At 38.3% G+C, this 23,491-nt stretch overlaps 1 protein-coding gene across 2 annotated transcripts in view; it reads left to right on the forward strand.

Annotated features, from left to right (window-relative positions):
* LOC139740619 (phosphatidylinositol 4-phosphate 5-kinase type-1 alpha-like) overlaps window positions 1–23,491 on the forward strand; it is a 59,226-nt gene that overhangs the window by 22,468 nt on the left and 13,267 nt on the right. For both annotated transcript variants that reach the window (XM_071651202.1, XM_071651203.1), the window contains exons 6-12: window positions 12,667–12,819; window positions 16,355–16,498; window positions 19,112–19,267; window positions 20,203–20,280; window positions 20,793–20,925; window positions 21,394–21,517; window positions 23,204–23,287. In XM_071651202.1, coding sequence (XP_071507303.1) covers window positions 12,667–12,819; window positions 16,355–16,498; window positions 19,112–19,267; window positions 20,203–20,280; window positions 20,793–20,925; window positions 21,394–21,517; window positions 23,204–23,287 — 872 coding nt within the window. The remainder of the gene's footprint in view (window positions 1–12,666; window positions 12,820–16,354; window positions 16,499–19,111; window positions 19,268–20,202; window positions 20,281–20,792; window positions 20,926–21,393; window positions 21,518–23,203; window positions 23,288–23,491) is intronic.

A 23,491-nucleotide genomic window follows, 5' to 3' on the forward strand; every position in this document is an offset into this window, starting at 1 on the left:
ATGACAGTTAGATGATGACCTTTACATGGAATGGCTGATCAGTGTTTAAGTTTGCTGTTCTATGACCATGATCACTGCATTTGATAGCTGTAGTAGGGGATATCAGACATGGTCATATGCAAAAGAATGTTTACAAGCCTTTTTTCCCCTTTCTATATTTTACAATGCTATGTTGTAATCTAACCGTCATGCCATCACATAGTCTATTTTCTATCCCTTTCTCATCAACAGTTGAAATTGATTTCACATGTATATAAAACAATTATGATGGGTGGTTTATGTCAGTATACATCCCACAAACTGCACTTATAAAGCAAGCAAACATAATCTTTGCATTAAGTCTATAGCTACAGTTCTAACTCATTGAAAGTAATTCTTACTGCATTATGATGAAAAGTTTGACAAATGCATACAGCTGTACATGTGTGTAGCCTAATCATGTTCTGCATTGCCAAAGTCTACAGTGTATATGTATACAACTGAGCATAAAGATTTAAAATATTTTTCTTTGTCTCTTAACATATATGTTGGAAAGTCTTTTTTCTGCATACAAATAAATACTATTTTACATGTTACAACATTGTTAGTTATTTGGAAACAATCAGCTGCATTAATGTACTTCATATCACCTTAAAAATGGACCATTTTTGCATGTTAACAGTCATGATGAAGCCTCCGAAACATGCGTTGCTGCTAACTTTAAGCCGCAAAAGAAAAAAGAAAAAAAAAAAGAAGTTCCTAATCAGTGTACTTTTATTGCTGCTGTTGCAGTTTCCTTTTGAATCATATTGCCTCATGTAATGTCATAAATTCGAACTGAGCATTGCTCAAAGTGTACACAGTTTGTTATTCACTTTTGTGGAAGCCAATTTCCTTATAATAATAAGTACAATTTGTATGAAGGGTAAACATTATGCACTGCCATAAAATGTACATCTGTATATTGTTATTCACATTTTATTGATGCCTTGTTGTTATTCTAGCATGTAGTGATAGTTGCTTACTGTAGTTTTATTATTTTAAGTGAATACAGGACTAGAACTTTGTGTTAGCTGTTTTGAAGCCTCCGAAACACACTAGTTTGTTAACTGAAGCCTCCGAAACTCACAAGTCTGAAAATTTCAACTTTGTCAAAAATAATCAAATTTCTTTGGGATTTGGGTTGATAAATGCTTATTACCAAGAGATAATTTAGGACTATGTTTAGAGTGGCTCTTGCTTCTAGAACATTCTTTTAACTTAAAAATAGTTTGTCAGGTACCATTTTTACCTTGAAATTTGAAGTTCACATCCAAATAATTGCAAGAGCGAATATCTGTTGGGGGAAAAGTGTTTTGATATTTCAAATATATGTTCACAGCAAATGAAAAGTTGCATTACCTCCACCATTTATCTTCATTTGGTTGCTGTGGGTGACCAAAACATTCTTGTTGTTTTTACCTAAATTTGTCTAAAATTCCATAGTAGTCACTTTATTTTTCATATTTAGCCTAAGAATTAAGCTCTGGAATGACAAAATATTGAAAATATAGACATTCCTATACAAAATAAAGGCAAAGACAAAAATGGAAACACAAATTTAATTTTTGACCCTTCCCACATCAAAGTTACACCCTTTACTGTAAAACTGACCATATTTAAAGCATAATAGCAGAGACAGTGTGGATTTTAAAGATTATCTTTGGCCTGGAACTAAAGTATGAGAATGAAAAGACTACAATCAAATGAGCCTGCAACTGTTTCCTCAAATTTCTCAATGATATTCATGAAATTGATATAATTGGAATTTGGAAGCAGATGTCACAAATATTTATGTGGACACTACTTGTGTATTCATGGAATGATGGCGATGTAATTGCATGTGTTATGTGTGCAAAGATCGAACACATACTCATGTAAATTTCAAAATCATCCGTACATACAAAGTACATGGCCTGTACATTTAATTTGTTGTAGTTCCTGGATTAAGTTTTTCCAATTTTGTGTGTACATTACATTCAGCATTGAATGAGAATATTATGGTGCTGTTGTTTTCATTATGAGTCATAGATGTTTTTGTTGACATGTTTTAGACATAGTATGTTAATGATTCTTTTTGAATGGTTTTGTTCAAGTGGGTGGTATGATAGGGGCACCCATGGTGTACAAACTGTAAATATTACAGGAAATACTGGTGCGCAAAGACACGTTTATTATGGTTCCAAACTTTCCAGGTATTCTTGGAAATTCTCCACAGATTTATGATGACATTTACAGCTCTGCATGTATCTAGTGTGCCAGTGATGACATGAGGTTATTGATGGGACTTAATCGTAAATAATCATAATTCTTAAATTTCAAAAGCCTTTATCGATTACAAGATACCTACAATGTAGTTCCCTTACTGCTGAGATCTGCCTTCCTAGGAAAGGTTTTATGAGCACATTTCCACCCACTGCTAGAGTAAAAATGTCATTCGCATGAAAAGAAGTATAGAAAAAAATTCAAAACAAAGACCTTTGCCGGGCTCAACCACTGAATCAAGTAATAAAACCCTACCGTGAGTATGTGTGTGAGTGTGTGTGTGTGTGTGTGTCTGTCTGTCTGTCTGTGTGGACATTGCAACTTACAGCTACCTAGAGCCTTTTTTCCACTTTCACGAATGTTGTGATGTGTGCCCTTTGTACATGATTAATGCGAAAACCGAAATGTGATTTTGATCCACGCATAAAACTTGAACAGACTAGAACTGGTGACATTTCGAAGTGAACTGTGGATAGCATGGTCCCCCTTCATTTCATCAATCATGGAAGTTTAGAGAATGTCACAATAAAGTCAAAAGTCATCACTCACGGGGTGACTAATTATCTGGTATGCATCATTCTGAGCACCTCAGAGGCAATAAAAAAAAAGGCAGGTGAAACAAATTAACATTAATTTTTTCTGGTCTCTCTTCTACCTGGTGTGACACTGTCTGCTAGAAGCCAGTAGTGAGAGTCTCAGCTATAAGTCTTATTGATTAAGACGGTGAATTGTTTTTCATGACACCTTTGTAAAGGTCAGTGAACATTAGTTGATTTACAGTCATTACATGAAACATGATTATTGCGGGAGAGACCAGACTGTAATTGATTTTGGAAGGAGGACGAGAAGAAAAAAAGGGCTGAGGGAAAGCAAAACAATATAATTCATGGTATTTTTAACTGATTCTAAGAAATGGGGAGTACATTGTATATCAGTGAGGTCTGTGTCATTATAATCCAGAAAACATTTACAGATTGCTGATAATCCATTAATGACCATTAATATTATCACTAACACAATTGTTACTAACGTACACAATTTACCTGTACAGTGTCGATACATCAAACAGAAATACTCCCGTGCTGTAACTATCTGATTATTTTTCAGTCCAGTGTTGGAATGTCCCACTGTGTAAAATTTCACCATGTCATAGATATTCAGAAGAGTGTTAGTGAGGTCAGAGGATTAGACCTTCAAATTATCAAAGCTGTTGAACATTCTTGTCTTGTAAATTTTAGCTTGCTGAAAACACCAAAGGCGGATACTATTCCTTTTGTGTATATACTACATTCCTTTGTGTATTTGTATGTCTCTCACAAAGAAGATGGATGAATTAGAAGAGGAATGTTTGAATACTCTGTCTTCACAAAGGTACACCACAGGGATAAGCAGTGCATAGGATTTAAATGTATCTAGACCTAAATGTACTTTTTTTTAGCTTTTTGAGTACCGTACTGAAAGAAATTAATTTACAGATTGAAGTGTGTGAACGTGTACTGATATGTTTACATTGTATCTGAAGATGCAGTTTACATGGTATACTACACATAGTGCTGAGTCAGACAAAATGCAAGTGCCATTATATTTCTCTGTTTCCCCATCAGAAGAATTGACCTATTAGCACAATTTCAGTCCTACATTTGTAGCAGAATTCATTCCTTTGTGTAGACTTTGCAGCAAAATTGGGGGGAGGGGGGAGGGGGAGGGGGAAGAGGAAGAGGGAAGAGGGGCAAATAATGAATTGAAAAATTGCTTGAATCTCTCACAAATAAATGTAGACCAGTTGTGGTATGCCATGTTTGGTGTTGTGAGTAAAGAGCTCAAATGCATCTCAGTGTACAAAATATCAACATTATGGTCTGAAAGTTTGTTTGAACTGTATGTGGTAGACAAAGCTAGTGATTGGAGTAAGCTGTATGTATGAATGGAACAAAAACACAAGAATCCTCTGTACACCATGTATCCAGCAAAATCATGATTGCAGACAAGACTCTGCTGTAAGATTTTTGTTATGCAAAAGATAAATTTTGTAAGGCATCCTAATTTCCAAAGATGCCATTTGGTATTCTGTCTTCTTTCTTCCACACTACATACAAGAGAAACTTTAAATGCTGGTACATGTGTGTTTGTGTGTGCACAGTATGTTTATGCAAGTATGAAGTATATGAGGTTTCTGGAAACAAATAGTCTCTAAATGGCAGTTGCGTGAAAGCAAAGATGGGTGTAACCCATGCCATCTGCTATTGATCTTCTACATGGTGTAATCTGCAGCATTATTAATGCATTTTTATGGGGGGGGGGGGGGGGGAGCATTCATCAGCAGCCTGGTGAGATGACATGCACGCTGCTCAAACTACAGATGTACACTTACTGTAGGGAGCAATGTCAGGTTATTTGTTATCCAGTAGAATACAATGTGTATTCTTTCTTTCTTTCTGATACTTCCTGCACTCTTTTTCTAACACATGCAGAAATATGACATTATATTCTCTAGATCAGTTAGAATGTGTGTAAAGAGTTTTCCTGAAAATCATAATACAAGTGTGCATCGTACATATTTTGACTGCCATAACCAATATACAGCACTCATGGCATGTAACATTAGGCAATCAGTATGCTTAGAGGGCCTAGTATTGTACAAATGCAAGTCAAATTGATGTGAATCTTCATGCTATTGTAGCACTTACCCATTTGAAAAACCCAGAAGTGTCCATCATTACTGTCAGACACCTACATCATTGTTTACTAAAGTGAGATATATTATGACATTTCAGCATGCTTTGAATGAAACGCAATATTAATGCGCATTGGGTTGAAGACAAAAACCGTAGCTGTCTTTAATAGCCACAGCCAAAGACACATCCACACACAGACAAAGCAACAGACACACACCATCCTGTTTTTGATACACACAATGCGTATTACGCACATTTTTCCTGCTCCTTGAGACTAGGGCAGTGCCGCCACATGAATGATGCCTGAGGACCCGTGGTGGAGATGAGAAGGAGTGTAGGGGTCAGATGTTCACAGAGAGCTCTGTGTGCTAAGCATGTTGCAAATCTTGTCGGTATTCGTCCCCGTGTTTGAATTCTCTTTGTCTCATAGGCATGCAGGTTTACGAACCTCGAAGGATTGATAGAGCATGTGGAGATTTCATTCATGATGAATGTTGTGTTTGTAGAGAGAGGGCTTTCCAATTCACTTACTGTATACGCTATAATTTTCGCGTACATAAATTTTCGCGAATTGCCGCTGTCACACACTTTCGCGAGTGGTTAAATTCGCGATTGGGGGACCAGAGAAAATATGAAGTGGCAAAGAAAGTGTGAATTTTCAACTTACTAGCAAATAAGAATGATACTAGTTATACACTGCATGAAAAAACTTACCAAGCTCTGCGAACTAGTAAGTTAGAATTCAACATTTTTGAAGTGGTTAAGTCCATCGCGCTAGATTTCTGACGAGTGGTCCCCTTGCGATAATGGATTGGCTCTCTACAGTATTCGTAAGTAGACGTGGACGTGCGTAAACGTAAACAAGCTGAGCCAGTATGGTCTGTTCGGTAAGCCGTGACATGGTATACTAGTACTGAAATGTTCGTATCATCAAGGCAAGGGATTCATTTTGGAAGGTAATATTTTCGCGTGTTGTTAATTTCGCGAATAGCTCCCGACTCGCGAAATTCGCGAAAATAAAACCCACGCGAAATATATAGCGTATACAGTATATCTGCAAAGACATGACAGGCCAGGGACTAGGCTTCATCAGGCATGTTTATGGTCTGCTTCTCTTCATGGAGGGAGATTTTGTGCCATATTGCCATATATGATAATGCCAACAATTCATGGCCCTGTAGTGGCTGAAACCCAAACATTGGTTGTAAGCACTTTGATGTATTCCCACATCCTCAGTATGGAAAAAAAGAAATTCATCAGACTTTCTGAGCAGTTGCTGTATTCCTAACTGCCAAATTGAGCAAATGATAATTTTCTTTTTATTGTTATTATCTGATTCGCTTATGGTATGGATACACATAGTGATGCTGAAAATCATATCACACCTTTTTATACTCATATCCCTGGGTACAGGGTAGACTTATATTGTGTCAATGTCTGTTGGTTTGTTGGTATTCAGTGTAATAGATATCATCATACAAATTCATTAAAAAAAACATTTTTCATGTACTATGTTATTTATCAGTAAATATTTCATACAAATACACAAAACAAAACAACAGAATGGGCATGTAATACAAAATGTACATAGCCTCATTTCAGCTGTGTCCTATATGGATACTGCTGGTCTTCAATAGGGGTCCATTGTGAATTTTCATTGTGTGAAGAGAAGCAATGGAGCATGAAGGTGAGAAACGATATCTACCGGTACAATGTATGTATGGACTGTGTCTGTTGCGTCAAAGGTAATGGACCACAAAATCAATTGTTGTTGCAAACTGAGTATAATGGTACAGTTGTACAAGTGATAAATAGATGCACATAGACGGACACTGCTTGTGTAAAAGTGTCTCCTCAATTTTGAGCTGTGCTGCAGGCAACACTGTGTGTCTGTGTAATATGTTGTCTGTGTGATGTGTACTAAGTATTTGTGTTCATAATGACCCCCTGAGCATTATTAATGTGCAGGCACGTGTTGTTGCGCACATCATAACATACTGCGGCATATATCATTTAGGTGTGTGTCTCGATATACAGAGTGTACATGTAAAATTCTGCTGGGCCTCAGGTGGGGCAAACGTGAGTGGAGAATCATATCATATCTGTGCCACAAGCTGTAAAGACTCGGTAGCATGGGGATACCATGCATTGGGTATGCTGGCCCAAACTGGATCTATTTGGGAATCCCGGTACAAAATAATTGTCTTCATAGCTTCGTCACTGATCTGTATGATACGTACAATGTAGGTACGTGCACACACAGCTGAAGAATCTTGACTTGGGAGTCGAATGATATTGATGACCGTACGCTTCAATGCACATACAGTATTCGCTGATGGGCAATTCTATTCTAGCAGGTCTGCACTATTCATGGTTTTTGAATGTACTGAGGTGGGCAGCGAATGAAGATTCATTCAATGTGGCCAACCTTCTTTCCCCATGCTACTGGATCTTTTATGTCTACACCCCCTGCAACATGAGGATTATACATGTGGTAATTACCATGTACTCTAGGAAGCCCCCTACATAAGCTTATCCAGCAGACCAGTACATTAATGATATTAACATTTCATACATACCTCCATAACGTAGATTGATCCTCATGATAATAGGGGGGGGGGGGGGGGAATAGAGCCAGAGGCTTGCTTGACATTGCAACAACTAATTCATGCAAACTAGATTTCAATATTGAAGTGAATTCCACAGGGACAAAATGATTACATGTACCAATACCAAGTCTAGGTTAATAATACAGCTCCGGGGGTTCATAGATTTATAAAATATAGTAGTTGAATAGTCTATTCAACAGTTTGAGGAGTCTATACATTTATTGTACGTCACATAACGTGATGCGATATGACCATCCTATATTCTAATTACTGTATTCTGTGCAGAGAGGAAATATCAGCTCAGAATTGATGTCTGTGCATCAGGAAGTAGATAGAAAGGTCACATGTGTAGTATTTAATTTCCCTTTCTTTCCATAAAATGCTCAGGGTATTATGTACACTCTTTGCCATTTGATTTCCGCTTTACCAATTTGCCACACAGTGCATTGAAGGTTTTATATGATAATTAATGGGAACAGGAGTTATCACAGACCTAGCTGTAGTGAGCTCAGGTGTGTTGCTGATATCGCTCCCTTCACAATAGTTACGTTCAGACGGCAGGCCCTAACCTCGAGGTTAGGAAACCTCGAGGTTTAGCTCTTGCCCCCTAACTACGACGTGTGTCCACACGACGAATCTTAACCTCGAGGTTACGAAACCTCGAGGTTAAGCTTTTGCCCCCCGTAAATACGAGTGGGTCCCACTCGATGTTAAAACCACAAAACCGGAAGTTTCAGCCCACACTGCTAACATGGCGTCTATTTATTCTTTAGTCCAACCCTGTCGGACTCGCTTACAGGTACTCTTTTTCTCTGTCATGGTATGCAGAGATAGCACTGCACTAATGACTTTATGCCTTTATGAAGATATTTGTCGAAAACATTTTTTTTTTTAGCGTCGGAGAAGAATGTAGAATACAGTAGCGAGTTCGACGTGCTCAGTTTCAGAGATCAAGCGCATGGGAAGAAAATTGATGATGTTGTGTCGTGCGTCATAGGTTTTTCACGTGTAGTGTATTTGTGGTGTACGTTTGGGAGGTTGACCCGGAAGCAGAGGGAAATTGTGGTGGCTGGAGTTTACGGCGAGGTCACTCTTAACTTCGAGTTCGTTGTTTTTTGTGTCCACACGGTGCTTAACTACGAGTGGGGACCCCCTGCGGCTCGTGGTTAGAGCGCTAACCATAAGATTTCTCGTGGCTCGAAACATCGAGCAAACCTCGAGGTTTGCTAACTACGAGTGCGTCTTCACGGTCCCTAACTACAAGCTCTAACCTCGAAGTTTCCTAACTTCGAGGTTAAGGGCTCCCGTCTGAACGTAACTATTGTTTTGTAAATGAGGCTATTACAGACAGTGAAAACACGAGAGACAGAAGGCAGGTGCTCCTGGGGGTCAATGAAAGATGACGGCTGGTGTGATTGTGGTGATATCAGTTAAAAAATACTAGAGTTCTGCAGGGTGTGTTCATACCATCAAGAAGTAGTAGCAGTAGTAGTAGTAGTAGTTTAGTAATTGTAGTAACATAGTATTAGTAGTAGTAGTAGTAGTAGTACAAATTGTAGTAGTAGTAGTAGTAGTAATGGTAGTAGTACACATGTACAGTTCTAGTAGTCGTAGGATAAACATAGGGATGCTGAAAATCGTATCACACCTTTTATACTCATATTCTTGGGTACATGGTAGGCTTATATTGTGTCAATGTCTGTTGATTTTGTTGGTATTCAGTGTAATAGATATATCATCATATGAATTGATTTAAAAGAACACTTTTCATGTACTATGTAATTTATCAATACATATTTTAACAAATATACAAAACAAAACAACAGAATGGGCATATATTATTCAAAATGTACATAGCCTCATTTCAGCTGTGTCCTAGATATGGATACTGCTGATCTTTAGGGTGGTACTCTCTAAAAAAAATCGAGTGAAAATTTTCACTCTAAAAAGAGTGAATACAAAAAAGAGTGAATTTCGAGTGAAATTGGAGTGAATTTTGAGTGAAAATGCTCATTTTCACTCATTTTGGAGTGACGTCAGGGATCACTCGCAAATTTTGGAGTGATCCCTGACATCACTCCAAAATGAGTGAAAATGAGCATTTTCACTCAAAATTCACTCTTTTTTGTATTCACTCTTTTTATAGTGAAAATTTTCACTCGATTTTTTTAAGAGAGTAAACTATTGGTAGTAGTAGCAAGGAGTTTCAAACATTTTGAAGCTCCTTGGTAGTACACGTAGTAAATGGAAAATATGGAGGAATAGGGAACCACTCAAAACATTTAGTTGGCTTCCTTCAATCCTATTGGAGCCCTGATACACAAGCCTGTTTAATGCCAGGAGAAAAGTGTGTCCTAACTTTTTAGGCGTATCAGCCCGATAAAAATCCAAGCTCGAGATATTTTTTAACTTCCCAAGTCAGAAAATAGCACGCTACAACTGTATTTCGAAACATCGGGCTGATGTGAAAACGACTTTTGAGTTAGTACAGATGATAGTACCATGCGCAATTTTTTTAATGTGCTGGCAAGGTGTTCATGTTGTCCTGCACAATTAATTATACAAAGTCAGTGTACCACAGTTGTTGTTGTTGGTTTTTTTTTTTTGAAAGGGCAGATGTTATTAGGGCAGATGCTGTAGGAATGAGGTAATAATCTATCTTCCTTGATTTCATTTTTGTTCTCATACACTTAATCTGCTGCTTTATATCTTCTGCAAAAGTTTACTTTCAACCTTCCTTTCTCTTACCCTGTACAAACCATTTTACAATGTGGGTATTTGTGGATATTTTTTGTCTGTATGGATTTGTTTCAATGTCTTAATTTTTTTATCTTCTTTTTTTTTGAGGGGGGGGGGGAGGGAGGATGAATTTCCTCAATGGATGAGGTCATTTTAAAGTCTGGAGTTTCAAAGAACAGAGTCATGGTAATCATAGGTAGGAAATGGTAGGTAGGTAGTAGGATGTGATAGGAAAGTGACAGTTTGACAGTATTACATTGAACAGTAAATTATAATGATGCCACATGTTTGTGATACATGTTACAGAGGGAGATAAGGAAGTTTTGAAATGAAGTGTGCAACATGTCTTTTATTAATTGTCTCTCATCATTGTATGTGCTGTGTACCAGAAGAATTTTGAAAATTGATAGCATAATTTACAGTATGAACAAGATGTCTGTGTGGTCAGAGAACATCTTTCTGCTGATTGTCAAAAAGACACCAGGTACATTGTACACTCATGCAATTTTGAGTGGAGCTGACATACATGTACCACTAGGTATACAGCATCCATATCATAGCCAAACACAAGACTACCAAGAGAAATTTGTAATGTTATTAAAGAATCACTGATACCTTGAGGTTGTGAGGAACAAATTTGTTGATATCTCCCATGTCTGCAATGCTACAGCTGTAGACAGCACTAATTCTGAAAAAAAAAATGATGGGCCATATGCCCTGTAAATTCAATCTATTCTATAGGGATCACTAAATATTTGTGAACATTTGTCAGTGTCTAAATATTTATGCATCCGATCAATTGCGTTTGCCATTATGTATGCTTTCACTTCACTAGATTACTTGCTGGAGGGGTAAACTATAATATGTGTTTAATGGATTTTTCTGCTCCAGAGTATGATATTCAAGGGGAAACAGAATGTTGCAAACATAGATATTTGAAGTGTACCAGCCAAGATAATGTGCAAATAAGCAATAATCTGAAGGATGACTGAGGTGTTGCCTGGCAAGCAATGGTGCTATCCGTGGCCACGGCAGGATAATATTGACGACAAGCTGCATACATTGTGTACCTGCACACACATTATGCATTTGTGAGATGCAACTTGCGACATGAGATTCTCGCCGAGTAAACTGCTGCATAGCCAGCAATGTGGACGTAAACGTATGTGCTACATACAACTCTTAGTCTTGTGTCATGTGAAATAGCTACAGCAAGGCCCCTTTTCTTCAGCTTTTACAGCATTATGCACCATTTGTCCATCATGTCATTCAGTTAGCATTTCCATAAAGAAGCTTAGGTTCAGGTACTTGCGTACACTGCATAGCAAAGTCACCACTTGGCATGTAGATTGGCGGTTTGCAAATGTTGCAGAAACTGGTGGAACTGATGTAAACGATATTTGATTTATGTAAGATGCCCAAGGGGGCAGTGATTAGATTAAAAAAGTGGTAGACTGCCAAATAGCAGCCAGAGATAAGAAGACAAATTTAATTTGGGGAAATTTCAGGTAGAGTAATCATCTTGGGAATGCGAGGAAGGGAAAAGAAAAAATAATTATTTTCTATGACGAAGCCGCTCGACACGCAGATTGAAAAGCACTCTGCTTCTAAAAATGAAACCTCTTTGTTACTGAATTAATTCTTATGAGTCGTAACAAACCTTTCTTCTTCATTTCTTTTTATTTTGTTCTTGCTGGAGGACCCTGTGAAAAATATTACCATGGAAACAAATATTCACTGTTAATACTGTATGTGATGCTTTGCTGAATTTGTGCTGGTAAATTGCCAAAAGTTTTCTCAGGAAAGATTATTTCATGTGGCCTGTTTCCTGTGACATCAGGAAGAATAAACATACAGTTTGGTTTGATTTCCTGAATACATATAATCATTGTGCATGGATGATAACATTATAAACTACAGCAGCAGTGATTTCTCACCTGCACCATCTGCATGGTAAATCCTTTACTGTTAAATACCATTATATTTGGACCCCATTGGTCAAGTTTGCAAGCTTAGAATTGGTTGTATCCTTTATTTGTGGTCCCTTTCAGTACTAAAAGTTTTCCCCCAGACTTCTTGCACTCGCTACTTGATGTTTCTAGGCTTATCATGTAGTAGAGAACTGCACAATGAATACCTCAAACATCCAAGTGTTCTTTTTTAAATTAGTTAAATTAGTTACTATTGAGATTGATCCCTTCTCCCCCCCCCCCCCCCCAACCACGAGAGAATATTCTGAGATGTTTCTACTGTCTGTTATGAGCAGTTTATAGGAGTCATGATTCTTCAAAATGTCAAAGTATTTCAGACAATATTGGATTTTATGTTCATCTGCCAACTACTTTCCTTTCGCCATGCAGGTATCACTGGTAGACCGAATGTTAACCGAGCTCTCAAACCCCGGTGCGAGCGGCAGTGTATTCTATCTGACACAGGATGACGAGTTCATCATCAAGACGACACAGCACAAAGAGGCCGACTTCTTACAGAAACTACTGCCAGGTTATTACATGGTGAGTGCAGGGAGAAAGCCCTCATTAAAGTAGACTGCCTCAAGGGGGCAATTTTTCTTTTCTTTTTTTTTTCATTGAGACTATTCTGCAACCCCTTGTATGGTTTATCTCAAGTCTATTATGATTTTGACATCAATTTTTGTTTTACCTCCCCCAGAAACTACTGATATCGATTTCAATGATTTTCTTTTGTTTCCCTTTTTTCCAAGCTTTATATTTTAAGATTGTTTCTATTTGAGTTGATTCTGTTGTTAAAGGCAGTTATGCCACTCTCTCGTTACAAACACTAATAAAGTGAGTAATACCAATGCAATGTTGGTAGTAACTCAAACCCCAGGTGAAGTCGTCAAGAAAATATCAAGCATCTGCATATTCCATGTATTTCCAAGATGAGAGCAGCATACCAAGCTCTCGTGGTTCCAGTCAAGAAATTATTGCTGGGTGCTGTTTCTGGTGCTATATTCAGCTTTAGTGGGCTTATTTAACTCTTTGTTCATTGATTAGTAAATAGCAGAGGTAGTGAAAAGACAAAACAACAAAAAAAAAAAAAACCCAGAGGCTTACATCACACATGCACACAATAAATACTACTATTACTAGTTCATATTTGAATACATGGATCAGTGAAAGTTTGAGGAAAATCAGACAATCCATTTAAAAGTTATGAATTTTTCTAAAGTAAGTTTCAATGCTGTCATCGCTGGATGAGAAGACTACAACAGTTTGTGACATCACTGCAGGACAACAATATAATACTGTATTAAATGAGAAACATTCACGAAATGGAGCCGACAGCCTTTTTCATGGTGTGAAACTGTCGTGAATTGGTCATAAAAGACCAAAGTCACACATGTACTAGTTTCTGGTTGCTGTTCGTGTGGTTGGTTAGTGAAGTCAGACGTCATAGTGGTTTTCCTGTGCGTGTAACTGAGAGAAATTTAAAAAAAAAAACCTGTGCATTTTATTCCCACAAATGAGAAGAGCTGTGTCTGCTAAATAAATCAGAACTCCATAAAACCATGTGATATGTGCATGCAGGCTCTGCTGGGTCGGGACTTCAATCTGAACTTTGTGATATGTTGCATGCCAGCACGATATGGCCCAGACTTCATTATGTATGGATGAAAGCGCAAAAGGAAGGAACGTTTAGCCCACAGACAAAAGTTGTGGTATGATGTAAACCAATGTAGACGACAGTCACTGACAGATGGCATCGCATGCATGTATACCACTGTAACTAATGCACAATCTGCAAGGCTGTGCTTATTCAACATTTTTATCAATCACATGGATGCATATAAATGAGAACCATGGGAAAGATTTTATAGGCACATGTTTCTTACACGTATGCAGCTGCAAGTGCATATACAGTCAAACCTGCCTTAGCGGCCACCTCTATATAGTGGCCACCTGTCTATAGCGGCCACTGAAAAATCCCCCCGAGAGAAAAGCCCTGTTAAAGACCCTGTGTATAGCGGCCACCTGTCTAATGCAGCCAGCGGCCACAAATTTTGTTTCCCGCGGTAGCTTTTAACCTCTCTATAGCGGCCAAAGAGCTGATAATTCAGCGCGTTTTTCTGCTTTTAGTAGCCGTGCCAGTCATTCATGGGCAGCGTTCAATCATCGCCATCGCTGCATTCATCACGCATTTAGTATCAAGCTTCCTTCACGACTGTACACATGCTACTGTGCAATAATAATTATTTCAAGAACACCGGCATTGTTCAATGCATGAAACCCACATGTGTACACGTACACACATACATGTATATGCACATGTACGTACCCGGTATATATAGATATCAGCGATGATAGGACTACTACATTTGTAGGCAAAATACGCAAAGTTGGATAACCTGTCTATAGAGGCCACCTGTCTATAACGGCCACATTTTCCGTTTCCCTTGGGTGACCGCTATAGACAGGTTTGACTGTATATAATGAGAGTTTATCGGTGAAATTTCTTTCTATTTTTAGATTTTCAAGCTGAATTGGAATCTGATGACTGCTAGATATAATGCATTCATTAAATACACTAGTGTACATAAAGGAAGCATTCAAGTGCACATATATAACCTTGATACATTGTACATTATAAAAGTAACAATTATGTGTATTTTTATGTCTGTGTACAAACAAGTGCTACATGTGGACTTTGAACCGTGCTAAATAGCACAGTGCATAATTATTGAGTTCAGATGTTTTGATGTTGTTTTTGATGCTTTTATTGCATTCCAGTCAACTTAGACATTTCAAACAGCAATCTTAATTGTCAAGAGAGTCATAATCTGCTAGTGTATTATATGTGATTTTTTAATGTACAGTGAAGAGTCACATCAACGGATTCTCCATGATTGCTATAAATCTTCAAGACAATACTTGGATCATGTACAATATACCTGTGGCCTCAGAAATAAATTGAATATATCATATTTTCCCCTGCTGCTCTGAGTTGCCTTCCAAAAGGAAGTGGAGTTGCGCATTTATTGTGTTTTGGTTTTGTCTGGAAGGATGATGATGATGATGCGTATTTTAAGGGGAAAGTTTGATGCATGAGATGTCACTGAAGACATTAATCATTGGTCAGGATTCAAGCGGTGAAGGTATGGGAGTTGGTTCGGTATGTTTGCCCAGCTTGAGGAGCACAGCAAGTTCATGTGTGCTGCTAATGCATCCCCACCTCAGTTTTGATTTATCATTTGAGATTGATGCAGGCAGGATGTACATTAGCTACCCTGGACCACACACAAGAAATCAGACACTATCTGTTCCCTGCAAATCTGAAAATCAGTTGAGAACTGGGAGTACTTTTGCAGTCATTACTTCAAGTATTTGATTATCAATTAATTAGTTAATTCATTCATTGTTTGTTTGTTTACATATTTATTTACTTACAGTGATGGTATACATATTTATTAATCTATTTGTTTATTAATTAATTATTAGTTTATTTATTTATTATTGTATTCATTTATTTATATATTTGTATAATTGTTTGTTTATTAAAACATATTTATTCATGATAGCTTGATCAGCATTTAAGCTGTTTTTCATCAAGGTCCTGAGATAGAACACAGGTATATTAAAAAGTAAAGTAACACCCAATCATAACATAAATTATCAGCAGTGCAAATCCAGATCAGCTTGAATTATGTGGAAGTATGTCATGAACTCATTCATTTCATTTATTGTTTCCATTTCCAGCAGAATGATGTATGAATTTCCACAAGTAAATTTGTACATCATAATGCCAATTTCTCTGTACATGTAAGTAATGTCTAATCGACAGGAGGAGAACAATTGTACACATGGCTTCATGGCTCTATCTGATAGTCATGAGGCTTGTATGAATAGATGTAATGAGACAAGTGTCTGGGCTCATTCCTTCATTTGTAGGACTATGCTTTTGTTTGTAGCTTTGTTGAAAGATTAAATCCTTTGCTGTTGTGTACCTTTATAACCACAAGTGTCTGATGTGGAATGGATGTCGCTTTTACTTGTTCTTTTCTTTTCTGTGCCATTTCACAATATGCAGAACCTCGTCCAGAATCCGAGGACGCTACTACCCAAATTTTACGGTCTGTACACGTACCAGAGTGGAGGCAAAAACATCCGGTTTGTCGTCATGAACAACCTCCTTCCGACGACACTCAAGATGCATGAAAAGTTTGACCTGAAGGTGAGTACATTACGGCTCTAGGAGGTGCGACTCATTGCTCTCCTTCATTAAATGTCAAAACCATGTATCACTGCTGCATGTGGAGCTAAGCAGTGCAGTCCTGAAGTTGGTATTCTCCATATTCCCATTTTCCAATTCTTCCATGTACAATTGTGAATAGGGCATAACCTTGATCAGTTTGTTGAGGGATGTGAGAGCCAATCCTTTTTGTGTTGCCATGGGAACATTGTAAGTCCATGCTAACAGCCGGAATGTGATGATGCAGTATAGGCTGTGCACATATACAAAGGTGTGGTTTTGAAAGTCATGTGAGATGCCTCAAAATAGATCATGAAATGAAAGAGAAGAAGAAACATGTTACATTCTAAAAGAGTATTGATGAGGTGAATGAAATTTGGTGGCATGTTTAGCGTGAATTGGAAACAGTCCAGAACTGATGTCATGATCGTATGACTCAAATAGCAATGGCAAAAGGCCTTTGTGATGCCTGGCAACTTGACTCTTAGCTATCATGGAGACAGTCGTATTGTTTACGTCGATGTTGGGCAATTTGTCCATTAGTTGCAATGAAAACATCTCGACAGAAGAATTTCATGACTTTGAATATACTGGGTTAGTGGTTCAGAATCCTTGCATCTTCAGTGAGACACTGAAAACTGTTCTATGTGAGTTTGTTGCCCCTTTTCTTGTTGTTATTGCTGTTTTATAAGCTCTTCCTATTTAATCTGCTGGCAGCATTGAATTAGGAGCCAGAAATTAATCTGTTCTGCTGATCCTGCAGCTCTTCAAGCATTCACGAAAGTTCCTTCAATATCTGCTGATATATGCAGGGTTCAAAATTGGCGATGGTCTGCTTGTCCCAAATCATGTCGGACTAGCTAAAAATCGTCAAATTCTAAGTTACTAGTCCGTGTGGCTGGCCAAAATATTGCTTTAGTGTCGTACAGAGTATTTGGATATGCATATTTTAAAGCATCTTTCATATGAGTCAAGATGAAAAACTAGTTCTGTTATGACTGTACACTAAAGGGGAGAAAGAATGAAATGTTATGTCTATTGTGTGAGTTGTCATATCAAGCAGCAGTAAAAATCTACTTTTGTAGAGAGACCCCGCCCCCACAGCTGAGTTGTAACCTCTGGGTGGCATATTTTGACCATGAATCAAACATTCCGACACAACTTCATGTTGACTGTTTGTTTCAAGTTTGCATGAGTAAATAGCAGTTCAATGCCACATGATCCTCTGCAAATATATATTTTTTCTGTGTCACAACTGTGTTCTAATTGTCGTGCGAGGGGAAAATGTGGGGACTCTGTAATGTAGCGTATAACACAATCAATGTGAGAAGACAAACTGTACGGTGTGAAGCCATGAGAGAGAGAGAGAAGAAAAAAAAAAAAAGGTCAGTATGCCAGAGGGTGTGTGAGGTGTAATGCTACCTCCATGCTATTGGAGTAAGGAATAATTCTATCCTGAGAGTGCAGCATCACTGCTCAATTAACTGTGAAGTTTGTAGAGATCTCAGTTCTGGCAGATTTTTAATAAAGAAAATGTCAAAGCCAGGGCCTGCTGGACCAAGGTGCATGCAAGCGAAAAGTAGACATGTGAGGCATGTACAGGCTGTAGTTGAAAAAAATGGGGGGGGGGGGGAGAAGGGAGGTAGAGGGCACGGTGGTAGGGACGGACAAGGCAAAATAAACAGATGGAATGAGATGATTAGTTGCTCATTTAATTTTCAAAATTAGATTTGGTCCGTTCTGTTTACTCTGCTACTTGTACGTGATACAAGGGAGTGCCTTTTATTGTTGACTGGCTTGTGGTAGGAACTAATTTGCGTTCATACCGGTACCAAGTATATTCCTTTCGCATGTATGTGGAGTTTAATTTCAGCGTAGTCATGCCCATGGTATTCATGTAATTTCTTCAGTGCTCAATTACGATGAGTGGCAGGCTGATGGCTTTAACAATGAACTCCTGATAACTTTATAAACTCTTTCATTGACAGTATCTATTTGGTAGTTAGATGACTAAGAGTGACAAAAGTAATTCAAAATGTGTTCTGAAATCTTTACATGCTCATATGCCAGGTTTATGCATTTATGGAAAGAGTTTTATAGTTACGCCCTTTTATCATCCAGTAAAGATATTTCTCTTTGCTGTTGTTGTAATGATTCTCATGTGACACACTACATAGGAATTACGACACTTATTTGTATACTGTGAGCGTAGATATTATATGCCAAACTTAATAAGCTACATTTTTCCATCATAGGCATACGTGTTCATGACAAGCTAGTAGAAATTTAATGCTATCACTTGCGCATGCTTAGCCTCATGTCTGGTGAGGTAAATGAAAGAAGACATGTTAGATAATTTGCCAAAGCTGTAAATATTGCAATCTACTTTTTCTTCAACTTTACAATAATTTGTCGTATGTAGATACAGAGATCATAATTTGATTACTTGAGAGTAGAAGTCAGAATGCCTTGTTTCACCCTTATTACTACATTCAAATGCGAGTGTCACTGGGTCTGGTAACCCTGGGGATGGGTTTCAGTAGAGCAGGCCCGGTGTTTATTTGAACATATCTTATTGCCATCCGTTTGTCATAGGGGTCGACGTACAAGAGGAAAGCATCGCGCAATGAGAAGCAGAAGAAATCACCAACGTTGAAAGATCTGGATTTCATGGAAGAACATCCAGATGGGCTACATCTAGACGCACTCACGTACAACGCTTTGCTCAAGACAATACAAAGGGATTGCAGGGTAAGTGCATTCTGGGAATATTTCACTCCGAGTAGTCGAAGATTGTCTTCTGTGGAAATGGTCTCGCATTTCTCAGTGTACAGCAATCTCATTGTGCTTATATTTATCTGTCATGCTGAGATACCTTCATGTACACATTCGCTCTCTTTCTCTTCACACAGGGAATGATCTGTCTGTTTGTTTCGATGATACTCCATCCCCCTGCCCACCTCATTGCTATAATATTCATCTGTACATCTAATAGTACCTTGATCTCTTGGATTTCATGCGCATAAAAGCGTATGTTTTCTTTGATGCCCATGAAAGAAATTTTAACAAGAGTCATTCATTATCTGTCTGTAGACATACATGTATGTTTAATATATCAATGATGCTTTATAAAAATAGGGTCAATGCCCAATCGATTGATATTATTGCTGACCATTTGAGCCAAAAGAGCAGTATAAATTATACGTTGCTAATCTGCAGCTTTTGCTTTTAGATCATTTCTCTTGGACTGTGGCAACAGCATTTCTCCTCAGTTGTGATATGTTTGTATTGCTGTGTGTTGATTACCTTAAATGTTTGATGTAATTCAAATACAGTTCATGATGAGGACTTGTAGTATTTTGTACATGTTACTATAGAAAACCATTTAAAAACTGTAAATAACCCATAATCCGTTTCTTTATATCTTGTTTGACAATAAATGCAGGTATAGCTCATTTAAGCACAATTAATTCAGAATGGGGTGTAGCTAGCCATCAATTATTGCTAGACCAAATGCTTCAACAATTTTATGCAAGTAACAAAAGTTTTCAGGCACTAGATTAAAAAAGACAGAACATTGAAATGTATTCAGGAGTTTTGTTTTGTGTACTCTACCAAAATTTCATGTGCTAAAGCTTGCCCTTACTTACCTTTCTGTTTTTCTTCTGTGTCGTTACATCTCAAAGGTACTGGAAAGTTTCAAGATCATGGATTACAGCTTGCTTCTTGGTATTCACAATGTCGATCAACAAGCACGAGATTTCGTAAGTAGAGACTCATATGAAGAGATGTACCTGGCTGCAAAATGTATGAAAATAGAAACATTTAGGGGATGTAGTGGCTATGTTGCTCACACCCTCCCAACCTATACTCATCTGGAAAAGAATCAAACTGCAAAATGCAGTAAAAATCACAAGCCAGTATCATACCTAAAAAATACACTCCCAGGTTTTAATGCTTCATTAAAGTGTCTCCCACCCTCACATGTTGTTTACAGTGTAGGCAATGTTTTTTAACCTTACATAATAAGCAGAGTTTTGCAACTTACTAGCTTGAATAAAAGTGCATTGTGTTTAGATCAGGATGGGAAAAATTCATGATTTTATTTTAAATAGCGTCTTGCATTCATAAAGGTATACGTACATATGGGCATAATACAGCACTATGACTGCTGAGAGCTGGAAGATGTTTGCTTTTTCTTTGTATATTTATGACATTTCCTAAGTCCATCTATTCTTGTTTCTTCATTCATGCGTGCCTGTTGGCATGGTAACAGGCAAAGGAGGCGAGAGCGAACCCCAGCACCCCAACAGGCTTGGAGGACCTACCTCCGGACTACTCCTTTGACCCATCCAGTGCACCGGAGACCCCTCGCACACCCACTGAGGGAGATGACTTTAATTCGTCAGGTTTGTCTCCATCTCTGTCTCTTCTCTTGTCTGTTTGTCTGTCTGTCTGTCTGTCTGTCCATCTGTCCGTCTGTCTGTCTGTCCGTCTGTCTTCAGCACACACTCACACTCATTCAAGTCAGGTGTCTTGCTCTCACCCTCTCTCTCACACAGGCATACTCTTACTGTCATGCTCATGAACACTGACCTTTTTTGTAGATGTGTATTACGATTTCATTTGATAATTCATGAAACATGTTTGTATTTACATTTCATATTCCTTTTTATTTAATGATAGCTTTCCTTGTGATAAGTTTTTTTTTTTAAAGAAATGACTGATGTGAGATTTTATTCAGACAAAGTGTAAGACAAAGAAAATTAATGAATGATTAAATTGAATGTCCAGTTCTAAAGTCCAAGAAGCAGAAATTAAAAGAAGTGAGTGTTATTTGTGCTACATCTTGTCATGTCTACCGTGTAAATTTGCAGGTCTGCCCCCGAGGTTAGAACGGTCACGGTCGTACAACAAGCAGAGGGTGGCAGCATTCTCAACAACACGTGAAGCCATCCAGGGTCAATCAGAAACATATGTCATGGGCGGGGATGATGAACAGTGAGTATGATTGCGGGAAATACTTCTCATTCTGCTAGTTATGGCTGCGGACGTGATAACTTCAAAGTTACAATCTCATGGTATGACTGAAGATCAGTATATATCACCATATACTTGATTCTTCCTGGTGAATATGTAGATATATGTTCCAACTTTTTCTTAGGGATTCATACACTCATTTTGTTTATTTTAACGTTACATTTTACTGAAGTTTTACATCCCTTAGTATATGAAGTTGAATGTACAAATGAGAAATTATGACTTTTACCATCTGGCTGTATGAATTTGGGCTGTTGTAGTACAGTATTGGTCCTAAAAAAAATGCCCTGTTAGTTGTCAGTGGTTCAATGGCAGTGTATGTATTCCCTGTATCATGACACACACAGTTAGAGGGAAATTGATGTGATATGGCACTCTTTGTGGTGGACTAATGCTTGGTGCACAAACAGGATGACTGGACCACCTGATAGTCCAGTAGTGCAGACCTCTGTGGCAAAGCCCTCTCCTTGAACTTTGGAGAGCACACACACACACACACACACACACTCTCACACACACACATGTGAGTATTAAGGAAATATGTAGGGCAGATTTAGGCCAGTACCAAGTCTGTCCTGGTGGTATGCCAGTCTCACTTTATGTTTGCACAGTATTACAGCATCCTTCCTCTCTCTGGCTTGGGATTTCAGTACTTCACGAGATGTCAGACATCCCCTTCTAGGAAATACAGTCAAAACTGCCCTAGTGGCCACCTGCTGTATGCGGCCACTGAGAAATCGCCCTGATAGAAAAGCCATGTTCAGACCCTCTGTGCAGTGACCATCTGTCTAACGCAGCCAGCGGCCACCATTTTTGTCTCCCGCGGTAGATTTTAACCTGTCTATAGCAGCCACAGACCCATATGGAGCCGCAACCAAGCAGATAATTCATAATGTTTTTCTGCTTTTGCTGCTCTGGCAGTCATTCATGGCTAACGCTAAGTGATTGCCACTGCTGCATTCACCCGCCATTCAATCATAGTAATGCACTAGCGAATTGCTTGCTTGCTCTGCTCATGCTACTGTATGAAACACTGCTTCTGCATGAAAAACGTGCATACATACACATAGGCCTACATGTACATGTAAGTACTTGTAGATGGATACAACAATAATACATGTACATGTAGGCAATGCACACAAAATATCAGATAACCTGTATATAGCGGCCACCTGCCTATACTGGCCACTCTTTCCATCTCCCTTGGGTGGCCGCTATAGACAAGATTGACTGTAGTTTGTCTTCTGTGTATGACCTTCAAGACTTTTCAGGTCGTGACCTGGCAAATTGTTGTATGGCAACTGTGCTCAAGTGAACCCACTTGTGTGCTTGCCTGCTGCAAGTAAAATGATAGGCAGGATACTAATTTTGCACGTGTCTCAGCCATAAGAATTGATGGAATGAGCACCACACGGATGCACGTACAATAACTTTTGTGACAAAGGGTGAAGTTTGAGGATCACACTGACAAATGTAATAGTAATCCCAGGTTGGGTCATCTCTTTGCATCAAGTACTTGACCATACCGCACCATTTTTAAGATCCTGTGAAATGTTACACTGACAAGAATATATCAGTCATGTTGAGTTTTTTGCGATCACTATGTGTCTTTCCCCCCCCCCCCTCTCTCTCTTTCTCTCTTAACAGGAGTGGTGGTATTCCAGCTAAAAGTTCCAAAGGGGACAGATTACTTCTCTTCATTGGTATCATAGACATCTTGCAATGTTACAAGTAAGTCTCTTGTCACACAGAAGAAGAGAAATCTGTACATCAGAAAATGAATGTGATCTGAAAAAAAAAAAAGAATGGTGGTGTAAGGTGAAAAAGAACCAAAACAAAATGAAAACAAAGAATATGGTCTGGCATCGATGAATTTGATCTGTCTTCTTTTTTCACGTTTTAGAAATACCAAGAGTTACATTGCCCTGAAATATA

Source organism: Diadema antillarum, unplaced genomic scaffold (genome assembly GCF_040938485.1).
Source record: "Diadema antillarum isolate AM-2024a unplaced genomic scaffold, OU_Dant_1.0 seq00000870_RagTag, whole genome shotgun sequence".
Lineage (NCBI taxonomy): Eukaryota > Metazoa > Echinodermata > Echinoidea > Diadematoida > Diadematidae > Diadema > Diadema antillarum.